The sequence below is a fragment of the Chlorocebus sabaeus genome, chromosome 23 (assembly GCF_047675955.1).
Source record: "Chlorocebus sabaeus isolate Y175 chromosome 23, mChlSab1.0.hap1, whole genome shotgun sequence".
Classification (NCBI taxonomy): domain Eukaryota; kingdom Metazoa; phylum Chordata; class Mammalia; order Primates; family Cercopithecidae; genus Chlorocebus; species Chlorocebus sabaeus.
In genome coordinates, this window is record NC_132926.1 from 25,884,205 (window position 1) to 25,908,531 (window position 24,327).

General features: G+C 37.6%; 1 protein-coding gene across 3 annotated transcripts in view; it reads right to left on the bottom strand.

The window, feature by feature from the left end:
* SGCD (sarcoglycan delta) overlaps nt 1-24,327 on the bottom strand; it is a 1,043,506-nt gene that overhangs the window by 426,579 nt on the left and 592,600 nt on the right. Inside the window, exons 1-2 of one of the 3 annotated variants that reach the window (XM_008015117.3) lie at nt 4,898-5,062; nt 2,550-2,595 (exon numbers count right to left, since the gene is read on the bottom strand). The exons of 1 other annotated variant lie outside the window; for it this stretch is intronic. In XM_008015117.3, coding sequence (XP_008013308.1) covers nt 2,550-2,552 — 3 coding nt within the window. In that variant the 5' untranslated portion in view covers nt 2,553-2,595; nt 4,898-5,062. Of the gene's footprint in view, nt 1-2,549; nt 2,596-4,897; nt 5,063-24,327 lie in introns of those variants that run through there. One more of the 3 variants, XM_073010561.1, reaches the window with a different exon arrangement.

Here is a 24,327-nt window from a genome sequence, read left to right on the forward strand (position 1 = left end):
GAAGGTCTCAGCCAATGTTAGGAGTTAATCTTTCTCATTACCTGGTAAAAATTATGCTGTCCAGACACTGGCCTATTATCAATATTCCTTACCCCTGAGGGAAGCAGATAAGTACTGGTAAGCACACACTGAACAAATAACAAAGAGAAAAGAAACTTGTGAGGGTGAATGGAATCCAATAAAGAAATAGAGGGAAAGGACTAGAAAGATGATAGAACATGAGAGAGAAGAGAAGTCAACCATAGGTAACAATAGGAATGAAAGGAACACAGTGTGGCTCTGTTCCCCGCTGTCCTTACCCTGGAGCAATCTTCTTTCATTGAATACGCAGTGCCAATACCACAACCCCAATGAGGGTTAGTACAAGATTTTGTCGAGTGATTCATTTAGAGAGAGGAGCTTACCCTGATATTTATTTACTCTGAACTCAAAGAATAGTTTCGGTGGCTGAATACGTCAACTCCAGCAAGTAACAGCAGGGTTTCCAGGCATTCACAATATATTATTTGGAAGTCAAGGTGCTCACAAGACAGTCTGATCCTACCATAGTGGCAAGGAAAAGTGGTCTGAGCAAGGAGGGAGTTTCTAATCCCTGGTAATATAGTTTTTATCAGGGAATTGTGCTTGCTCTAATAGGTGCCATTGCTTTATCAGGGAAAAAGAAGAATAAAGTGATTGCATCCATATCCTCCTACACATCCTGAGCTCCATTAATACAACCTCCAACAAAGCTTTCTGAGCAAACCAATCTCACAGGATTTACACACTAAGTGAACCATGGTGACATGCTCCTCCCCAGCCCTACAGACCTGTCTGAGAGGCAGGTCAGAGGCTACAGCTTACACGGTTTCCTTTATATGAGGCAGTTCACACTCTTCAACAGGAATTTGAAACAATAATGAAGACCTTTCTGTGTGGCAAGAAAAGTGAAACAAAGGGAAATGTGGAATCTCTAGAGAAATTTGGGCAACATAGGAAAAGTAACCCAGACAATTCAGAGTAAAACATCCTCTCCTTTGTTGACTGTCTGAACTCTTCATTTTTACCTCGATCTACCTTTTTCACTCTTTGTCGATTTGCCTGGTGCTATCTCAGTTCATCTTAACTATATGTATTAATATATTTGACATATTTAAGTGCTTACTGTGTGCAAAGGACAATGCTAAGTGCATTATCTGTACAATCTCACAACACACTGAGGCAGATACTATTGTCATGTCTATTTTAGACATTAGGAAATCGGGACACATTTTGGAGATGATGTAACTTGCCTACGGTCACACAGCCAGGACCCCAGTCTGCGTCTGAGGCAGACCCTGAGCTCAGTTCACAATATAACCACTTTTCTTCCACAGCAAGATGATACCCCCTTTCATTTTTTTTCTTTCTTGCTGTGCTTCCTCTCCCTATAATCACCCTCTTCCTTTTTGGTTAACAGATGTGTGAAGTCCTCACCATGAATGTGCATTGTTCAGATGACTAAGTTGAGTTCAATGAGCCATAGTTTTTGTCAGGAGAAGGCTCACTGAAATATGTTCAGAGAAGACTAAAGAAAGAGAGCAGCAAAAGTTGGAGAAATGGGTGAAATGACTCAAGATGCCCACCCTTAAGGGAGACAGACTAAGTTATTCTTAAAGAAAAGGAAGAGCCTCAGAATTACAAAAATCATAGGTTGTGAAAACAGAAAACAATTCAGAGGTATCAGATCATCTTACAGATGGGAAACCTGAGATCTGAAGATGAATGGAGCCAAACCTGAGCTAAGATTTCTGACCACCTCTACCTTTCCTCCCTCTCTCAACCCCACTTCTGCCCCTAGTACCAGCACATTCCTCAGACGTGGCTTAGGAAACTATCCAAGATGCTTGAAACTAGAAGTGTTTCTGACTTCAGATTTTTTTGGATTTTGGAATATTTGCATTATACTTACAATTGAACATTCCAAATCTGAAAATCCAAAATCTGAAATGTTCCAATAAATAATTCCTTTGAGCACCATGTCAGTGCTCAAAAAATTTTAAATTTTGGAACATTTCGGAGTTCAGATTTTTGGATTTGGGAAGCTCAACACACGTACAATCAACAACGTAGTATGTGCCCTTGGAGTTTTTTTTGAGATGGGCTCTTGCTCTGTCACCCAGGCTGGATGCAGTGGCGCGATCTCGGCTCCTGCAAGCTCCGCCTCCCGGGTTCACGCCTTTCTCCTGCCTCAGCCTCCTGAGTAGCTGGGACTACAGGTGCCCACCACCACGTCCGGCTAATTTTTGGCATTTTTAGTATAGATGGGGTTTCACCATGTTAGCCAGGATGGTCTTGATCTCCTGACCTCGTGATCCACCCACCTCGGCCTCCCAAAGTTCTGGGATTACAGGCATGAGTCACTGTGCCCAGCCTGGAGATTTTTTAAAATAAAAAAGTAAAATTAAAGGCATGTCTTCACCAGGCTAAGTCATATACAACACTTTGTTCTCTCTTTCGAAAGTTTATGTTAATAATAAAATGACCATGGGCAGGGCCTTGAACAAGCTTTGCTCCCGGGAATTACTCACCATCTCCACCTGGTCCCTTCACTCAACACTCCCGGCAGTAATGTCTCTGCAAGGAACAAATATGGGTTAAAAATAAGGCCTTAAGAGCCTGCCTCCTCCTTGCCTAGGAAATCTGAACCCTCAGGCAATGCCATTCTTACAAAATGTGCTTTCTGATTACTTCCAGAAGGCAGGGCAGGCTGACCATGCAGTCTCCTGTGGTGAAGTGGCTAAAACAATTCTCTTCACCAAGGCCACCGAGTATCTGCACACTTTCAGTCCAACAACTCAGTGCCTGGTGGCTTTGGCTGTTTCTAATATGTGTGTTTCATTCCTATGCCGAGGGCACCTCCCTCCACTCTCACTGCCCAGTTTGTAGTGTGGCCATTCCTCGCCCTTCACTGCCTCCACCTCTGCCCTGGATTTCTTCTTCTGTATCCTTCTCCCTTCTGCTGCTTACTTTTTCTCTTCAGATGTCAAAGAGAGCTTGACTTTTCCCTACTTTAATTCTATAAAAGAGAGAAACTATAGAGTTTCTACCAAGTTTCAGGCACTGCTCTTTATAATCCTGCAACCTGGAGTTGCTATTTCACGCCTCTTCTGCTCAATGCTTGATGCACACTAAATATAGAGGAGTATGACACCCGAGCTCATGGAAGGCTCCCTTTTTCATTGGCAGCGGACTTGGCTGTGGTTCATGGCAGTTCCTAATCTGTCTTGGCATTTTTCTCACTCATTAGGCACTTTAGGAGAAAAAAAATAAGGTCACAGTCCATCCTGACTTCTAACTACACCCCCTTCCTTTCCTCAAGTCCTGAGGTCCCCAAACCCTCCCCACACCACCCCAATACAAGCATGAAATTAATAAAAGAAAATGTTGATGAGCCATCTCTTAGAATAAAGATATCCTGCTGCCAGTCCTGTCCCAGTTCCCTCCTCCAAGTACAACACTGTGGAAGAAAAAAGAAAATTGCTGGCTGAAAATCCTGACCTTCTACCAATAGGACAGAATGTGTGCCTTCTCATTCTAGGTCCTACGCAGAGGAAGCAATGAGAAACGCTGGGTCTCCACTTTTCTTTCAGCATTAACCTCAGGCTCTTCTATTAGCTACTTGTTTAAAGATTGTAGGACACAAGTAAATGCACACCTGTTGTCACAGAGATCTACCCTAAGAGGTCTAGTCACTCTTCAGCTACTCAAGAAGTATCCAAGATTCCATTCATTCGTCCATCTCCCCAACTAGACTCTTTGCCAAGCCCCCTTCGGAAAAAACCAATGTTGTCACAGATTGCTGCGCTCGTAATCGTAAAGCAGTTGTAAGGTTTAGCTTGGCTTTGGGCCGAACCAGTCTCTCAAATGCAATGACATTGTATTGTGTTTTCTAAATGCTGTACTTAAAACAAGGTATAGCTTTCCAATGACAGAATGTCTGTATTGCAATAGAGTTGATAAGGAAGCACCAAAACTGAGGAAGAAAACTGAGACCCCTGTTGTGCTGAAAATTTTCAAAACTTTGATTTTTATAAAAAGCGCTTTTTCAGTAAGGTGCAAAATAAGACCAAGCAATCAATGAAATAAAATTCACACCATTATATCTCTGTCCTTTAAGAAGTATTTTGAGTAAACTGCCATTTTCTGTTACTTTTTTATTATCTATGTTTCCTAAAATACAGAAGTATTTTTGAGAGTAAAACTGTAAATTACTTCAAGTGAGAAAATTAGAAATGATTATAGAAACAGAATTACAAACGTTGATCCAGCATACTTCTAGGCAAATATATCACTGACAGTCAAATCCCAGATAATGACAGTCAAACTCCTATAGAAAAGATTTTAGAAATCCATACACACATATCTGTTTCGACACTCTGAAAGTGTCATCCAACGTAGAAACTTCAAACTCTGATTCCCTCCTAAAATGAGAGCCATTTTCTGCTATGTAAAAAACAAAAACAAAAAAAAAAAAACCTCCCCGTTAAAACTCTTGTGAAGCAAAGCACACAGTTCCATCTAAAATTATCTTCCTTGCCAGTGAACGGCCCTTCCACGCAGAAAGGAAAAGTTACAGATGGTTGGAGCAGGGTGACAACATAAGGAATTCACATACTTCTCTTTACACAATAATGTTGCCAGCTAAATCCTAACTTTCAAAAAAAGTCTCTGCCCTGCCGAAAATCAGACCTTAAAGGGGGAAACGCACAGATTGGAGCCCCACGCCAATTGTTTACATGACCGAGTTCTAACTTGCTAATTCACACACACACACACATGCACACACCAAAAACTCGGAGTGGCTGCAAACATAGCAGGCAGACAGCTTAGAAAGTCAACAGACGCGTGCAAACGCAAGAACTGAACAGTACCCTACCTCTCTTGTCCGTTTCCCAAACCGGCCGATGAAAACCACCCGTGATCCCACGGCGTGCTGAGCAGCTCTGAAGGAGGTGGCCACTCGGCCCGCTGAGTGTGAGCAGGCCCAGCCTGTGCTCAGAAGCTGCCCCAGTCAGATTTTCCAACTGCAGAACTGCAGCCAAGTCCCTGCCCATGCCTGAAGAATTTCCTGAACAGCATTCCCGTTCTTTTTCTGACTGCTTTGAAACCGTACTCTGTACTTCAGTATGACTTTGTCAGACCGACTCACAGCTACTGGGCTGTCTCCAGTTATCAATGGGAAACACATATGTCAAGCACCGGCTCACTCCCCTGCAACAGCGCTCATGGTGTCTGCCGGGCTCATACTCACAACCAGAAAGAAAACTGCTTCTACAACCAATTCTGATTTTTCAGCCATTCTCCACACAGCCTCTGCTCTGTAGTGCTAGATACTGGAGATAAGTCCTCTCTTTCTTCTGCTCAACACTGCTCCTTTTTCACTTGCTCCTTACCCTTGAGTCCCCAGCTGACCCCTGTCAGCCCCCTGAGCTCCTGCCAGTCCTGATAACAAGCTTATTACAGCTGAGAGATGTAAAGTCTAATTTGATCTCCCTACCTGCCGCTTCCTAAGTCTTTGCTCAAAATTTCAATTGCTGGAGGGGGAGCAATATGTTTAGCATTTCCACACTGGTACAGTTCTTCGGAGCTGTCCCCTCAACCTGATATGTACATCTTTTGCTACAGCAACTAAAAATAATGCAATTATTTTTCAGGCACTTTTGTTGCTCTCTGCTCTGTAAAAGTGCTGGTCCAAAAATGTAACATTTTATAGGCTGTTGCAATGTGTGTTATGGTGATGGAAAATAGAAAAGAATGTACTTTGAATCAGAATGCGTCCTAATTCTGTGCACCTGTGAGTATTTCTGGATGACACTCCTTCATGATGCCCTGTGTACCTTCTGCTGGATTTGGTGCTCTGCCTTTGACATTTTCCCTTTCCATGCAACCTCAAAACAGGAGGAGGACACCCCTCTTCTCCCACACTGAAAAAACCCCATATCTAAAGAGCCAGAGCTAAGTTGTCAAGGTAACATTATAGAAAAGAGGTGATTTAAAGAGAGAGGAACATTTGTTTTGAACTGTTTCTTTTTTCTGTTTTGCAATTAACATTTTACTTCCAAAAATCACCTCCCATTGGCAACTTATTCTAAAGAACTGGCTTGCCAGAGTTTAAGTGTTGTATGTTCTTGAGGGGATGTTGTAAGTAATAGGATTCAGGGGTCTTGAGTTTAGCATCAAATTACAGTGGGTGCTTTCAGCAGGATTAGATTTTCACCTCGGGAAGCAGTGGGGTGGGGGGCAGTGTGGGGAGGTCTGTGTGCACATCTAAGGCCAAGATGCAATTACAGAATCAGATCTTTGGAGTTGGAAGACACCCCAGAGATCATCCAATCCAAATTGTTTCTACCCTTCATTTTACAGAGGGAAGTAGAGGCCCAAACAAATGAGATGACTTGTCCAGGGTTTGAAAGACAGTTAATACCAGAGTTGAAGTTAGAAATGGGATTGGTGGTCTCTTTTTCTGTGTGCTTTCTCTACTGCAGCATACTTTGGGAAGGTGATATCATCTAGCCTTCTAATCAGATAGCCTGGGTCTAATCATAGCTCTGCATCTTACTGGCTATAAACCCTGGTCAGCTTGCTTAACCTCTCTCCATCTGTTTCCTCATCTGTGAAATGGGAACAATAATAGAATCTACCGACAGAATTGTTAAGGATTCAGTGAGATAATCTGTGTAAAGCGTTTATTGACTGCCTATAAATACATTTTGGTTTATTTATTTTTTTTAATGGAGCAAAAGCCAAACCTTTTCTCTAACCTAAAAGCAAAATGGTACTCTCCCATCTAGTGTGAGTTCTAGAATAGAGGATTTGAGTGGCTAGTTTTCTGCTGCTTTAACTTTATGCAATAGGGGCCTATCACCTTAAACTTGGAGAACTGTCCTGAAGCCTTATTGGAACATTAAGCCAGCCACACCGCTACTTTCCATTTATTCCCTAAACATAACACTGAAGTCTTTCCTTGAGATTAACTCACAGAAAAGAAAAACAGCAAGATCAAATCTGCAGTCAGTTACACGAGGCTGAACAAAGTGTCATTCTAGAGAACTGGCTTTCTCTTTATACCTTAAGAGCTCAAAATTATCATTCTATAAATAGAAGACTATTAACAATTACAATGTCCATGTTTGGAAACAGCAAAGTCCTAAATTGACAACAACAGCAAAATAAAATCCCACAAATTGAGGAAGAAATCTTTCAGAGAAAATAGCTGCTACAAATTCTAAAGAATCAGATTTCTACATGGGGTTCCACAGCCTTTGTCTTAGAGCCAGTGGTAGCAAATGGCTAATGAACCACTTATTGTTTATTATTCACGTTTTATGCCCTGCTTCTTTTGGGGGAAAAAATAAGTTTTAAATAGTTGAAGAAGTTAATTTGGAATGTTCTGGTAATCAATTAAAAAAAAAATTCAAGCTGATGTTTAGCCCTAATAAAACAATGCTGATAGGATTCACAAGACCCTGCCCTCATGTCTCCCCAAAGACTTGTTACATGGCTCATTTCAGTGTGGGCATCTGGAGAGATCTCAGTTTGAAACTCAGCTTTAATACTGCTAGCTAGAAAATCCTGAAAATGTATTAATTCTAAGGTTAAGAAACGTTATGCAAAACTTGAAAAATAAAGCCAAAACGTAGTCTTTTTTTTTTTTTCCAATATCATATGTGGGAATTATTTAACAGGCCCTCTCAAGAAGTATTTAAAGGGAATGTCATTTGTTGAACTTAGTTTGCTATTGAAAAACGTTTCTAGATTTATTACAGGTACATGTTAACTTGGAGACTTTTATCTGATAAAGATGCAAATAATTTCTTTCCAGTAGAGAAAATAACCTCAAATGTGATGATTTATTGCCCTCCAGGACATTACCAGTCTTGTTTCTAACGTAGCAATCTCTGCTAGCATCCCTTTGTTAACAAACCTATAAATACTGAGCTCTTCAAATGTTCTTGGAACCAGTCTTACCATCACACCAATTCCCCCACTAATTAAGGAGTCAAGTAAAATATCTGACATATTCATTTCATATTTATATGTCACGTTTTTAACTTTTTAAAAATTATAATTTGACAGTTTTATTCTTTCCACCTATATGAGTGTTATGAGTATTACGTGAGATATTGTGTGATAAGCACTCCGCAAAATGCATGGCACACAGTAAATGCTCAAACTATGTAAGCACTGTTAGTATTTAATATGATAGGGCTGCTTGGTTCTCAGTTTTGCAAAGGACTCCTCATCAGTCTGCTTCCTATTACACTTTTTATTCTTACCATTAGATTCCTGAATCCCTTCTGCAATGGCTGTTCCTGCTGGAATCCTTCCATACATGGTGACCTCTTTGCTTCTCACAGATTTCCACTTTTAATGTTCTAAAATTACAACTAAAATATGTCTCCCTATGACATATTCTATAGTTGCTAATCACAGAAGTCGGTTAAAAATTATGATATTGAAGATCATATGAACCAGAAAACTTCAATCTTCACTTGAACATAAGCTCCATGAGGGCAAGGATTTTTGTCTACTTCATTTTTCTGCCATTTTTCCAATGTCTAGGATGGGTATATAGTAGAGCCTCATTTTTGTCCATTGAATAAATAACATCTTTTGATTTACTTGAAAACTGAGATTCCTACATTATCCTTTTCAAAGGATATTTTGACTGTAGATTAAACATATCTGGAGCTACTGAACCATTTCTCTCCATTGTGGTTTAGATTCCCCTTGTCACCTGGATGGCTTTTTTTTCTGGGAATATTTCAGTTTCCTTAATTTCCTCCTTGAGTGTGGTGCTGAGAAGTGAACAAACTTTGCAGGTACACTGGGTCTAACGCAAAGAGAGCAGGAACAACTCACTCTCTCATTCAGAAGCTATACTTCTATTGATGCAATCCATGAACATGTTAGGTTTGGAGGCAAGAACCTGAAGTTATACTGAGTCATGTCAGTGTGGACCACTCTATGACAGGTGCTAGTTCTAACCTTATCTCCCGCACTATTTACGTCGATGATTTTCAAGCCTAGATTTATGTTAGAATCACCTGGGGTAGCTTTTAAGCTGACTAGCGCCAGGGTCCCACCCCAGAGGTTTTTATTCTATTAGAATCAGATGGCCACCAGGCAACAGTATTTTTTAATCCCCTCAGATGATTCCAATGTGAGCCAGACTTAAGAATTACTAAGTCACAGGATCTTTTAAAACATAAACCTGATTGTGGCGCTCTTTGACCTCAAATCTTTAAATGGCTGACCACTGCTTGAAAGGGGACAGCAGCAACCCTCAAGTGGTCCCTCACACACTTCTATAGCCTCATCTGCTGCCACTCCCTCATTCTTCTAAGTCTTCAAATAAATCATGTATCTTTCCAATTTAGGAGATTGAAGAAAAGCTGTTCTCACCTTCTGGACAGATATTACTGTTTCCTAGAAATGGCCCTCACTCTGTGTTCACGCAGTTAACTCTTACTCAGCTTTTAAATTTAACCTCCATTATCACTTCCTCTAGAATTTATTTCTCCCCGAACCCTCAGACCCAACAGTCCCCTGTTATATATGCCTAGAAACTAGCACTTATTTTAGTTGTAGACACATCTTTGTATTTTTATCTGATTCATGTTAATCTTTCCTGAGAGACAGTATTCTCCATGAGGGCAGAGACCTGGCCTGCTTTCCCCAGGTTGTATCCTATTCCTTACACCATACCTAGCTTGTAGGAAGTACACAATAGATATTTTTAAGTAAGTGAATACAGGTTTTAAAAAAATCCAAGTACAGGAACATGCTAAAATATTGTATTGTACTAGCAAACCAGCTTGTCTCATAAGATGTAAACAATCTCAAAAACTAATAAGCCATTTGTACATTTATCCAAAGGACTTGTGCGATATTAGCAAGTCAGTCGTCAGGCAAAATCTGTAAGGCCTGAAATACCAGCGAGGCTGTGAATATAGGGAGTGTGGTCTGTTGTGCCACTGACTTGGGGTGGAGGGTGGGGTAGTTTGAGGTAACACAGTAAGGTCATACAGAGAGAGGCACAGAGCAGTTACAGCAAAAGCCTGAAAAGAGGCGATCATCAGGACCCTTTTGGTTACAGCAGACGGAACTCATTCAAATTAGCCTAAGGAAAAAAGAGGATGGGGGTAGAGATGTACTCAATCATAAAACTGTAAAGCCAAGAAGTGGATGTAAAGCAGGACTGGGAGTAACAGCTGAAATGTAATCAAGACTCTATCTCCCTCTTCTTCTCTATGCTTCTCTTGGCTTCACCCACAGTTTTGCTCTCTCCTTTGGGTGGTAAGACACCCACTGGTAGTCACATGCTCACTTTCTCTGGGAAAATAGATCTTTTCCAGATTGAGTCACATGCTCATCCATCCCAGAACAAATCTCTGTGACCAGGAGAATGGTGTCCTCAAGTTGGTCCTATTTGGCTCCATAACAACCCTGGAGGCAAAAAGAAGAGGTCATGCCATCTTACCAGAACAGCTGAGTAGGGTTATTAGGCAATTGAGAAAAGGTGGTGGGTAGATTAAAGTATCAGGTGAACTATGGATGACAAAATACCAAAGACTTACTTCAGTATCTTGCCCAGAGAAGGTTTTATTTTTTTAATTTGTTGTTCAGAAATATTATGAGGCAATATTTAGGCAAAGGACAGAAACAGTATTTATTTATTCTATGAAAGCCCAAAACAGTTGAGTTAGACTTAAACTAATGGCAGATGATTAGGGCAGTCACACGATGCCAATCTTTCATCTGACAGTTCATTTCGTAAATAATGCCTGATGGGAAATGACACTCACTCTGCTTTGGCTCTTCAAAACAGAGTAAATTCAGTGCTACTTTTCCATGGCCAAGGGCAAAATTATCTGACTGACTTTGAAGAGACATTTCTATGGAAGGAATCTGGACCAGGAAGTTTGGCTCGGGAACAAAACAGTGACCCAAACATTTTGAGAATATCTCTATTGGCCAGACACAGTGTCTAAGCTGAAGTCATCTTCGGTTTTGGAAATTCAAATATATACATGGTACACAATGAGGGATTCTCAAGTTAAGTCATTACTTTCAGAAGGAACTCATACATTTGATAATTAATTTAATGTGATTAGTAATGAAATGTATTACAAACATACCTTTTTAAAAGAAATTAATTAAAGAGCATGAAGCAAATACTGATATAGCTGAATAGATGGCTCCATGTATTCTGTTTCTTTTCAGTGAAAAACACTGATCAATTCTTTTAACGTTCTTTCTGGTCCATAATTTCTCATTGCATTATAGCTTATGTAAGTAAGCTCTTGAAATATCACATTTTTATTTGGAAATAAAATTTATTGATCAATAAAAGGAGGCTAGACTACATGATAGGCACTCCATAATAGGCAGAAATAAATAAGATCTGTGCTTAAAAAATGCATAGCATCACTCATCTTTATTTTTACAATCATATCAGTGCTCAGTGGTACAAGAGACAACTGTTGGCTGCAGGAATTTCAAGCTAATGGTAAACTTCTTGAATGGGGACTGCTGGTTGATGCTAAAGGCCAAGCCTCAAAATCCAACCCTAAAACCCAGTAATTGTACACACACACACATATACACATCAAAGGCTATTAAAGACAAATAATTCAGCATTATACATTTCAAATGATTTAATCTTTAGACGGCGTTTATTAGATATGTGAGAGAAGTATAGTTGAGCAAATCCACAACTAGCACAGTGCCTGGCACATAATAGTTGCTTCATAAATATTATTTCACAAATAATGAACATTGCTAGTAATTCCTGATATCCTTTCTGCAATGGATTGCAGAGAAAATAACTTTATATAATTTTAAATCTCTCAAATGGTGATCTGTGGCCTATTCTGATGTAAAAGGAAATAATATGTCATCAAGTCCAACCTTGTCATTACTTGCATGAGACAACTGAAAACTGAAAAGAAGACGTGATATGGTCAAAATCACATAGATAGATAATAGAGGAATTGGGCAAAAGATTCCCATTTTCTGATACCTAGCTGCCTCATAAGGCAAAGGTTGTGATTCTAGGAGATGATTCACTGTATCACTTCTTCACTCACTAGGGGAAATTTCTGCTGGGGCTTCACTTCCTAAAATACAATTTGTGTTTCAAGATGTATTATCTGGTTACCTACATCTCTCCTTACTTCTTTTTAAGCAATGAGGAAGTCCTTTTTAGGATTCCTAAGTAGTAAGTGAATAAAAACTAAATGTAAATAGATAAGGCTATTAAAAAATTAAAACATGAGTCCAAAAATAGAATGTTATTCCAAGTAAAGGCAGGCAAAACTTGTCTCATTTGCCTTTAACCCTGCACTTAACAGATCAAGTGCTCATTAAATATCTGCTGGAATGAATTGAAGAAACACATTCCTGTATCTTCAGTAGATTGTAGGGTTTAATGTAAGGGATTTTCCCCAAGGCTTCCATTTTGATCAACTTCAACACAGTTTTAACATCCTGAGCCTCATCTCTCGTAATTAGCAGAAATTGTTAGAAGCAACAGACTGGGCCAATCTGGCTGAGCTGCATTGTATGGTATCTTAGGATGGAGTGCTGATATAATAGATACAAAGAAACATATTTCATGTAAAATACACTTAGGGGCTTTATTGGTATGCCCTGCTTCTCACCACCAAAAAGCAGGAAGAAATGGACAAAAACAGAAATATAAAAGCATAAAGAGATAGATTGGCTACTTGATGAGCATATCAGACTCCAACTTAACTATGCTGGCACATCTAATGAAAGAATGTGGCATTCAAGAGGTCATCCATGAGGCCAGATGCAGTGGTTCATGCCTGTAATTCCAGCACTTTTGGAGGCCGAGGCAGGCAGATCAGCTAAGGTCAGGAGTTCGAGACCAGCCCGGCCAACATAGTGAAACCCCATTTCTACTAAAAATACAAAAATGAGCCGGGCGAGGAGGCACATGCTTGTAATCCCAGCTACTCAGGAGGCTGAGGCAGGAGAATCACTTGAACCCAAGAGGTAGAGGTTGCAGTGAGCTAAGATCACACCACTGCACTCCATCCAGCCTGGGTGACAGAGTAATACTTTGTCTCCAAAAACAAACAAACAAACAAAAAAAAGGTCATTCATGGATACATAGAAGAAATGAGAGCCATATAAAAGTAGGAAGAGTTCATTCAAGCACTGAATAAAAGAGTCTTAGCCAATGGACTCTCCTCATGTTTAGTGAGTGGTTGGTTTGTTCCAGGGATTGGAGATATGATAGATACAAAACAGGGTCCTTACCCTCAAGGTACTTAACAAGACTTTGTGGGGAGGACTTTCACTGTCTCTAGTACCCCTGACAAAATTATACCTGTTGGGCTGACTTAGCCTGCTGCCATTAAAGAATCCTTTTTAGCTAACGCTCCTTTTTCTGAGTTTAAATGCATTAATTATCCTTTTCATTATGTTCCTTCTTGTTGCGTAGATCTTCTTAGGGGGAGAGAAGATTTAGCTATTCCTATGCATGTGATACTATTTCTCATACTAAATTTAAAAATTGATATTTCTAATTTAGACATCAATCTCGTGAAGTTGGTTAATGTGTGAGTCTATCATTGAGATAGAATCTCTCTTGCTGAGTTGATAGAATCAGCTTTCTAAGTCTCTTCACTGAACTTGTGAAAGACATTCTGTGAGAACTCCAAGGAAAGGGACTTGCTCATAAATAACTACTATAATATCTTCAAATTCCCAGACATAGCATATAGAATAATGAATTGGCAGGAGTTTACAGTTAGATAAATGGGTCAATTCTTTACCCATGACATTTGTCACATTTATAAGAGATTATGGGTTCTGAGCCACTTCATTCATCCTCTCTCACTAAGATCTTATCATACATCAATATTTTATCCTAAAGAAACACTTTAAAGATTCTATTATTAGAAAAGCCACAGCAGTACTGGAGCTCAACGTAAAAGGTGAAGTCAAACATCTGTTTGTAGTGACATGATTAGTATCAATACAATTTCTGCTTTTTAAGAGCAAAATCAAAACACAGAACGTTTCCACACTGGAAAACTATATTTGGGGTTTTGGAAAGATTTTTGAAGTTCACTGCATTTCAACACATCATGTGAATACTTTATATATTTTGAAACTCACAGCCTTTTAGTTTTAACACCATTAACCTGAAGGTATTCTTAACATTCAGTTATGGAAAACTGTGTAAGGCAAAACTTTTGAAATTGTCATCATGTTTGTGATTTGTAGAAGTTAGAATTTCTTGCCATGGTGTGGAATTTGGCAGTCTAGATTATCGTCTTCTTCATCAGGAGAAGATCCTGTTATTAAATTCTCTTATCCCTGAGTTCTCCACTGTAAAGTAGGACAGCAGCCGTCTCCTATGGTTATGCAAGATCTTAACAAAATAATCTCAGTAAAAGTGGCTCTTACATACATAACCATAGCTAACATGCATCGAGTGCTCATTGTGCTCTTACATGGCAAATGCTCAAATATTAGCAGATATTACTAAATTATCTATTTTGTGAGCCACCCCATTAGTTGATTTTTAAATGGATTCAGAACAGGTATGATTTGGTAGCAAGTGTTTACACTCAAAGCTCACCAAATTCTATCCTTATTTTTACCATTTTTCCAGTGACTTAATTATCACAATTAATTCTTATGATTTAGAGAGTACATTTACAGGCCAGACTCATCGTAACTCTAGATAGCAAAACTATGTCATTCTAGTTTATTTCTTAAGTAAGAAAACAATGTTCAATAACAATTCTTCAATGGATCCTCTCTTAAAACTAATTGAATCCAGGCCTCTATTATCAATCATCTGGGTTGGACAATCATTTACTGTCTGCCTCCAATCGCCCTCATTTAGCCCTTTGACAATGTACTCTTCAATCTTTAGACAGTTTTGGTTTCACTCTTAGTTCCCATCTCTCACAGGATAAAGTGTGAACTTTCCAATACCATTTATTGAAGAGGCTATCCTTTCTCCATTATGTAATCTTGGCATCTTTGTTAAAAAATAGTTGACCACACATCAAACAGATGGGTTTATTTCTGGGCTCACTATTCTGTTCTATGTGGCTTATGTGTCTGTGTTTATGCAAGTACCATACTGTTTTGATTACAGTATCTTTATAATATCATTTGAAATTAGGAAGTGTGCTGCCTCCAACTTTGTTCTGCTTGCTTGAGATTGTTTTAGTTATTTGAGGTCTTTTGTGATTCCTATTATTTTTGTGTTTTTCTATTCTTATAAAAAATATCATTGAAATTTTGGTAGGGATTGAATTTAATCTGTAAATCACTCTGGGTAATATGGACATTTTGACAATATTAATTCTTCCAATTTATGAACATAGGCTATTTTCTATCTAATTATGTCTTCTTCAATTTTGTTCATCAATGTTTTATAGTTTTCAGTGTATAGATCTTGCAGTTTCTTGGTTAAATTTATTTCTAGTTATATTTTTTGATGTTAGGGAACTGTTTTTCTGATTTCTTTTTTGGATAGTTTGCTGTTAGTGTAAAGAAACTCATCTGATTTTTGTATGTTGACTTTGTATACTGTAACTTCACAAAATTCATTTATTAGTTCTAGCAGTTTTTTTGATGAAGTCTTCAGGGCTGTCTATGTATAAAATAATATACTCTACAAACAGAGACAGTTTTACTTCTTCCTTTCTGACTTGGATGACTCTTTTTCTTCCTTAATTGCTCTGGCTAGAAAACCATGTATTTGATAAAGGGTTAATATCCAAAATATTTAAGAACTCATAAAACTTGATAAGGAAAAAAACCTGAATAAAAACGGACAAAGATATGAATAAATATTTTCCCAAAGACATACAAATGGCTAACAGGTATATGAAAAGGTACTCAAAGTTGTCACTTATGAGGGATATCCAAATCAAAAGCACAATGAGATATCTCACATCTGTTAGGATGGCTACTATCAAAAAGACAAAAAACAAAACAACAAAACAAACAAACATACATTGGCAAGGATGTACAGAAAAGAGAACCCTTATTGCTGATAGTAAAGTAAATTGGTGTGATCATTATTAAAAACAGCATGGGGATTCCTAAAAAATATATAAATAGAACTATCAGATGATCCAACAAACTCACTTCTATGTATACATCCAAAGGAAAAATCGCTATCTTCAAGTGATGCTTACCCTCCCATGTTCTTTGCAGCATCATTCATAATAGTCACAAAATGAAAATGACTGAAGCATCCATCAACCGATGAGTAGTTAAAGAAAATGTGATTGATACACATAGTATAACACTATTCAGCCTTCAAAACAAGGTAAATCCTGCTGCCATTTGTGACAACGTGGATAAATCTGAAGGATATTATGTTAAGTGAAACAAGCCAGACACAGAAAGACAAATACTGCATGATTCTACTTACATATGGAATCTAAAAAACAAAATTCAGTCTCAGAGTAACAGAGAGTAGAATGGTGGTTACAAGGAGGTGGTAGGTAGGGTATAAGGAGAGATGTTGGTGAAACAGTACAAATAATCACTTACAAAATGAATAGGTATTGGAGACTTAATGGTCAATGTGGTAACTGTAATTAATAATAATGCATTGTGTCCTTGGAATTTGCTAAGGGAGATTTCAAGTGTACCCACCACACACACAGAAAAAAATGGTAACTATGTGAGGTAATGGCTATGTTAATTAGATTGATTGTGGTGATTATTTCTCAACATACACATACATCAAATCATCAAATCATTACATTGCACACTTTAAATATCTACCATATTTAATTGTCAATCATACCTCAATGAATCTAGGGACAAAAGTAATGCAACTGAAAAAATCCATAATCTTACTCATATGAATTATAAAGCAGTGTATGGAATGTACCTTATGCCTCCTGTATAACTGCTGAAGGAAATAGTTGTCAGGTTCCTTCATCCATAAGACTTCTCTTCCCTCTCTTCCCTCTTTACCCAGTTCTATGTTAAGTCCTCTGCTATGTTCTCTACCAAAATCTTATAATTTTCCTTTCATACTACTTGCCATTATTTATTGTTATCATTTAGTTATCTGAATGTACAGCTAGACTGTCAGCTCTTGAGAACAATGCACTGTGTCTGTTCTGTTCATCTGTGTTCACCAATGCCTGGCACACTGCCTAGACTGGAGTAGACACTATAATAATTGTTAGATGATGGAAAAAGGGATGGATAGAAGACCTGAAAACTGTACCCAAAGGGATGGCATTGGTAATTACAATACTAGTAGAATAGACAGTTTAATACAATGCAATATCTATATTATAGTTAATTTTGATTCATAAATCTTAATCTTAAATTTTTTATTTAATTTATGCCCTGCCTAAACACCTAAAGTGCTTACCAACCAATGTAGCTTACATCGAAATTTTATTCTCAGGTTTAGTCTTTATAGACTAAGTTTCAGGAGACAGAAAATGTTTAAACTGCTATATTGATTAGTATAGCCTTGAATATCACATCCTTAAAGTTCAACTGGAATAAACCTCATCAATACAGTGAGTCTCCTATAAATTTGGCCTTTTGTTTATATTTCATTAATTTTATATTTTTGACTAAACTGGCTTTTTCCCTGAGCACTGTTTGCTCTTCGTTGTGAGTAACTAAAGGGATCATGAACCATCTTATCACCAATTCAATGATCATGGAATTGCAATTTCTGAAGATTTTCAGGAGTTGTGGGCTAAGATTTTCAGGACGTATCAAAAGGTGATAATAGAAAAGATGCCCAAATACTTAATTGAAAAAAAGTAGATGTCACGGCCTGTGCTGCATTTTTATGCATATTTTCAGGAAGTTAAAATGAACAACATTTACAAATTCCAGTAGTGAAATCTAAAATTCCAATTGTGGAGTCTACATTTACTAATGAATAAGTTGTTACTGGCATTTACTTATTGGAGATACCTACCACTTTAGCAGACTATGATCCTAGTACCCTAAAATGTTATGAACCAACAAACTAGCCATTTAAGTAACAACCTCCTTCAGCTATTAAGACTCAGATAGCTTTACTACCTTAAATTGGATTTCCCACAGACATTCAGAGGTACTTAGATTTATTTCAGGAGACTTTACCCTTACGGATATAATGTTTTGTGGTTAGAATTGGAGAAGATGCACAGACTGTCTTTATCAGCATAATATTTACATATAACCATAGCAGCCAACATTTACTAAGTATTCACTGTGTACTAGCTGCTTTAATGACAGTATCTCTCATTATCTCACACACACAGAATCAAAAACGATGTAGACAACTACTTCTAGAGAAAAAGCACAAAAAATAGAGAAATAGAAAACAAAAAAGGGTGAGAAATCAAATATAAATTATGTATCACTTTAAAATTCTCTTTTAAATCTGAATCTTTTAAAATTTAAGAGAAATGTATTCATAGCTTTTAAGATGAAAGATAGTTTTTTTCTTAACATATGAAACTTCAAGCACTGTGAATCATTAACTCATCATTATTTGTTAAATGGATGTGAGGTCAGTCAACAAATTCTCAAGGAAGATGGGAAGGCAGAGGGAAAAGAAGAAAGAAGAGGCAAAGAAAATGCTTAAGCCATGAGGGACAAAGCTAGATTTCCACAGTTCTGGGACAGATGGCTTAGAGAAGATGAGAGAAGAAAGAAAGTCAGGAGAAGAAAAAAAAAAAAAAAGCAAATATGGATTGAAAGAGAAGTACTGTCAAGGGCTTTGTGAACAAATTAAGCTCAAAGTTGGTTAAAAAAATAAAAGAATAGTCATCTAGCCAGTGTCTGTAAGAAATAGCGAGCTGAGACAATTTTCTAATGGGGCTGGTTAAGTGAGTGCAGTGAATAAGATAATGATCCTAATTCCAATTAATTTTCTTAAGAGCTAATGCTTCACCTGGCACCATGTTAAGTGCTTTTCATGTATTATTTAATCTTTACAAAAATTCTATGAGTTAGGTTTTAGAATTATCTCCATCTTATAAATGAGGAAACTGAGGTACAGAGAGGTTACATAGCTGCCCCAAATCACATAGTGGAATAGTGGGTAAGAGATAAAGATGGGATCCAACTCAAGTCTGTCTGATGACGATGTCTGTGTCCTTAATTGCTATGCTAAACTGCTTCTCATTGCTATTAATGAATATGAAATTGAAGCAGAGTGGTATCATGATTTAATATTTTATATGACTAATAGACTAATGTAATTTTAATAGCACTTTGTAATTTATAAAATGCATTCACACACACAGTGTTTCACTTGGGTTTTAGAATCCCTATGTGGTAGCTAAGGATTACCTTTTTCTAAGTATATCAGTAAAGAAATTTGTGTTCAAGGAAGTGACAATCAAGGTCACAAAATAGATGTCAGTATGGTAGAAGGGAAAAAGCTGGCTCTATGTATCTGAGAACTGTGGTCCTGCCACTCAATAAATAAATGTTTTGGGACCAAAAAATTTCTGTTCTGACTAGTGTCTACACCTGAAAAATGGAGACAGTATTCTAATTTCTCAGAGTCTTTGTGAGAATAAAACTACCTAACCTACATAAGTGCCTTTGGTACATGTAGGCATGCAACATGTGCAAATTTAATTCACCTTCCTATGATATTGGGTATCTCAGAAACAGCTCTAGAAACAGGGTCAGAAGATCTGTGCTCTTTTCCTACTCCTGCCCTTAGCTAGCTATGGCATGAAACTGTTACTTTACATTCATTTGTGACTATAGGTCGATAAACTGGCTCTCAAGAAAAGAATTAAAAAAAAAAAAAAGCCCTGTTTGTAGCATTTGCTAACTTCAAATAACTAACATGATGTCAGCAAACATGGAGCAGAGAAGAAATAAGCTCATTTTGTTTCCATCAATGGGTAAGAGCTCGGCCTAGCACACCATTGAGTAAAACTGTGATATTAGATGAGTGTTTTTCAAATTTTTTATGAAAGAAAATTCATTTTTCAACTGATGTTGACATTGTATAGAACTTAAATACAGAAACCCAATATGATTAGAACTCTGCTGGTAGAGGAGGGTAGTGGAGCACAGAGCCCTGCCCTAAACCCAGCTCCTCCCCTCCTCTGTGTAGATCCCTAAGACATTGCTGAAGAACATATTCAAATGTGTCATATCTTAAGGTCTTTGTAGGACTCTCATTCTAAGATACTGTATTCTATGATAGTATAAGATGTTTTTTATTTGATAATTTTTAGAACAGATTTACTTCTATATATGTGTATCATTTCAGTAAACCAATTAGATTTCTAACCAATGCAATACAGAAAAACTTAAGGATATGAAAAAAACATAGTCTCCTAACTAATTGTGTGCCTAATCAAATGACCACTCCTGTTCAGGGTCAATAACCACACTATCTCATGGTGACATTGAGTCTTTCATAGCATGGCTATGGCTAGGATTGCAAAACTTCATATGAAGTGACAGATTTTAAGACAGCAGGGAATCTAGTCTCAAGCAGGGAGTGGTAAAATAGCAGGTGTCAGAGAATTGGAGAGAAAGGAAAACATTTCTTAGAAAAACCATTTTATAGTTGGTATAAACCACTTTATAGTTGGTATAAAACATTTTTTCATCCTGAATTTCATCCACCTTTAACACAACTCTGTGTTTATTCACCTCTTCAACTCACCAAGTTTCTTCTGATGTTAGGGCTTTCACAGATGCTGTTCCCTCTAACTAGAAGTTTTTACTGCTCCTCTTTACCTGGTTGACACTACAAGACACTTCTGGGAAGCTTCCTGTCTTGCCGTTCACTATGTATGTCCCCTGGTTTGCTTTCCAAAACCCTGTACTCCTCTGCAGAATTACAAGTAATTAGTTTTGTAACTTTTTTATATGTTTGTTTCTTCCCAGGGAAGTGAAATTTCATGAGAGCAAGAATATTGTCTCTCTCTCTCTCATTTTTGAACACTGGATTGCATAGTGAGTGTCTAAAACATACCAAGCACTCAAATAATCTGTTCATTCATTCACACACATACACACACACACACACACACACACACATAGAGACAGATGATTATGGGAAGATGGTAAGGTAAGAAGCACCAGAAATTTTTCTCCTCAACTAGACAATAATTTCACTGAAAGAATCTGTCTGATGTAATTATTTTGGAGTCTACTAAAGGCTTGCTACTTCCAGGGAAGGGCTGAACAGTAAACTGTGGTTAATTTTGATCAATTTCAGCTCTTAACACAGTAGCAGCTACCCATTCCCTGACTGCTCAGCACACTGGCAAGATGCTCATGGAATAGCTTGCACACAGCTTTCAGGAACCAGGATAGGCAAAAAGGACCCTGTCTTCCAAATATCTAGAAACCTGTGTTCTGACTAGCATCACAGTGATGCAGAAAAAAATATAGCAGCAACTGTTGCACATCCCTCCAGTTTTGCAAGCTCTTCCTCCTCTGACAAAAGTGACTTCCAAGGGATGTAAAGGACCAGCGCCTCACCACCAACTTTATATTTCTTTTTATTTTCCTACTCTTGGGAGTCCAACATTAAAGACTAGGACATTCAAATTCAAAAGCAACTGCATATATGGGAGGATACAGAAAGTCATTAGGCATGCCCAGGTATATTTGCAGGCTCAGAAATTACTTTAGAAGACCTTAAGTTGACACCTTATGCTAATACTGGGCACAAAAATAGCCTGTAATAATTAAAGCAAAACAATAACAACAAAGCAGCAAACCCTGAGGAAGAGAATCTGATTTCCAGATTTGCCTCATTATTAGATTCAAATGTTCATTTTTCAACAAAAAATTATACGACATACAATGAAACAGGGAAGTGTGGTCCGTTTGAAAGAAAGAAAAACAACAACAACAACAACAGAAAATATCACTAAAAAAAAGACCAGATAGCAGATCTACTAGACAAAGACTTTAAAACAACTGTCTTAAAGATACTCAAAGATCGGGTGGGATGTGGTGGCTCACGCCTATAATCCCAGGACTTTGGGAGGCCGAGGCAGGTGGATCATGAGGTCAGGAGTTCTAGATCAATCTGGCCAACACGGGAAAACCCTGTCCCTACTAAAAATATAAAAAAATTAGCCAGGTGTGATGAAGTACGCCTGTAATCCCAGCTACTTGGGAGGCTGAGGCAGGAGAATTGCATGAACCCAGGAGGCAGAGGTTGCAGTGAGCCAAGATCACGCCACTGCACTTCAGCCTGGGCAACAGTGTGAGACTCTGTCTCAAAAAAATAATGCTCAAACACCTAAAGGAAGATGTAATGAAAGTCAAGGAAATTATGTATGAACAAAATAGAAATATTAATAAAAATACAGAAAACTTGAAGCCAAAATAAAATTGAAACTGAAATGTATAATACCTGAAATGAAAAATTCACTAGAGAATTTAAAAGGCAGATTTAAGCAGGCAGAAGAAAGAATCAGAAATTTTGAAGAAAATATAAGCAATAGACTTTACCAATAAAAATGATCAAGTCTGAGGCACAGAAAGAAAAAATAATTGAAGAAATGTCAACAGAACCTAAGAAATCTGTGGGACACCATCAAACAGATAAATATATGCATCATTTTCTAGATCGAAAAAAGAGAGAGCACAGGACAGAAAACATACTTGAAGAAATAGTGGCTGAAATCTTCCCAAATTTGATGAAAAACATTAACACAAACATTCATGAAGCTCAATGAACCCAAGAAGATAACCTCAAAGAGACACACACAGAGACAAATAATAATCAAACTGTCAAAAGCAAAAGGCAAAGAGAATTTTGAATGCAACCACAGAGAAGTAATGTACCACATACAAGGGATTCTCAATAAAATTATTAGCAACTTTCTCATCAAAAATTAGTGGGCTGATACATTCAGTGCTAAAATAAAAAAAAAAATACTGTCACCTAAGTATCTAATATTTTACAAATTTGCCACTTAAAAGTGAGAAAAAAATTAAAATTTTCCCAGATAAACAAAAGCTGAGCAATTTCATTATCACTGGACCAGCTCTGTAAAAAATATAAAAGGGAATTCTGCAAGCTGAAATGAAAGGACACTGAAGGCCTACAATATGGTTCGGTTCTGTGTCCCCATGCAAATCTCATCTCAAATTGTAATCCCCCCATGTCAGGTGAGGGACCTGGTGGGAGGTGATGGGATCATGGGTGTGGATTGTCCTCATGCTGTTCTCTTGATAGTGAGTGACTTCTCATGAGACCTGATGGATTAAAAGCATGGCACTTCCCCCTTTGCTCTCTTTCTCTCCTGCCATCATGTAAAACATGCCTTGCTTTCCCATTGTCTTCTGCCACGATTGTAAGTTTTCTGAGACCTCCCCAACCATGCAGAACTATGAGTCAATTAAACCTCTTTTCATTTTGAATTAGTCTCAGGAAGTTCTTTATAGCAGTGTGAAAATGGACTAATATAGCATATAAAGAAATAAAGTTCTTAGTAAAGGTAAATACAAGGGAAATTAGGAAAGTTGGTACTATTGTAAAAATGGTATCTAACTTCACTTTTTGTTTCCTACATGATTTAAGAAAATAATACATTTTTTAAAAAGTTAGTATAAAAGCTAGTGTTATTGTAACATTTGTTTTTTGTTCCACATTTTATACAGTTTAACAGACTAACGCATTAAAAGATTATTAGTTTATGTTTCTTAAACACACAAAGTGAAAATATATAATTTTGTTACATCAACAGCTGAAAGAGTGGGGGGCAGAACTGTTAAAGTAGGAGACTTGTTTGTGTTATTGAAGTTAACCTGGTATAAATTAAAATAGGAATGTTATAACATTAAGAGGTTAAATGTAATTCCCATGATAACTATAAACCAAATAGTTAAAGAATAATATAAAAAGAAATGAGAAAGAAATCTAAGTATAGTTTTACTATTTTTAAAAAATCAGTTAAACACAAAAGAAGACACAAATTCAGGTAATGAGACAAAACAAAACAAAACAAAACAAAACAGTTAAAATGAATACAGACAAGAAAGACCAAAGTGTCTGCTTATCAGTAATTACTTGAAATGTAAGTGAATTAAATTCTCTAATAGAAAAGACAGATTGGCAGAATGGATTTAAATATCTGATCTAATGATATGCTGTCTGAGATGCACACTTGACATTCAAAGACACAAATAGGTTGACATTTTAAAGATAGAAAATTTTCTAGGCACAGTGGCTCACATCTGTGCAGCGCTTTTGGAGGCCAAGGTGGATGGATCACTTGAGCCCAAGTTCAAGACTAGCCTAGGCAACATGGTGAAACTCTGTCTCCA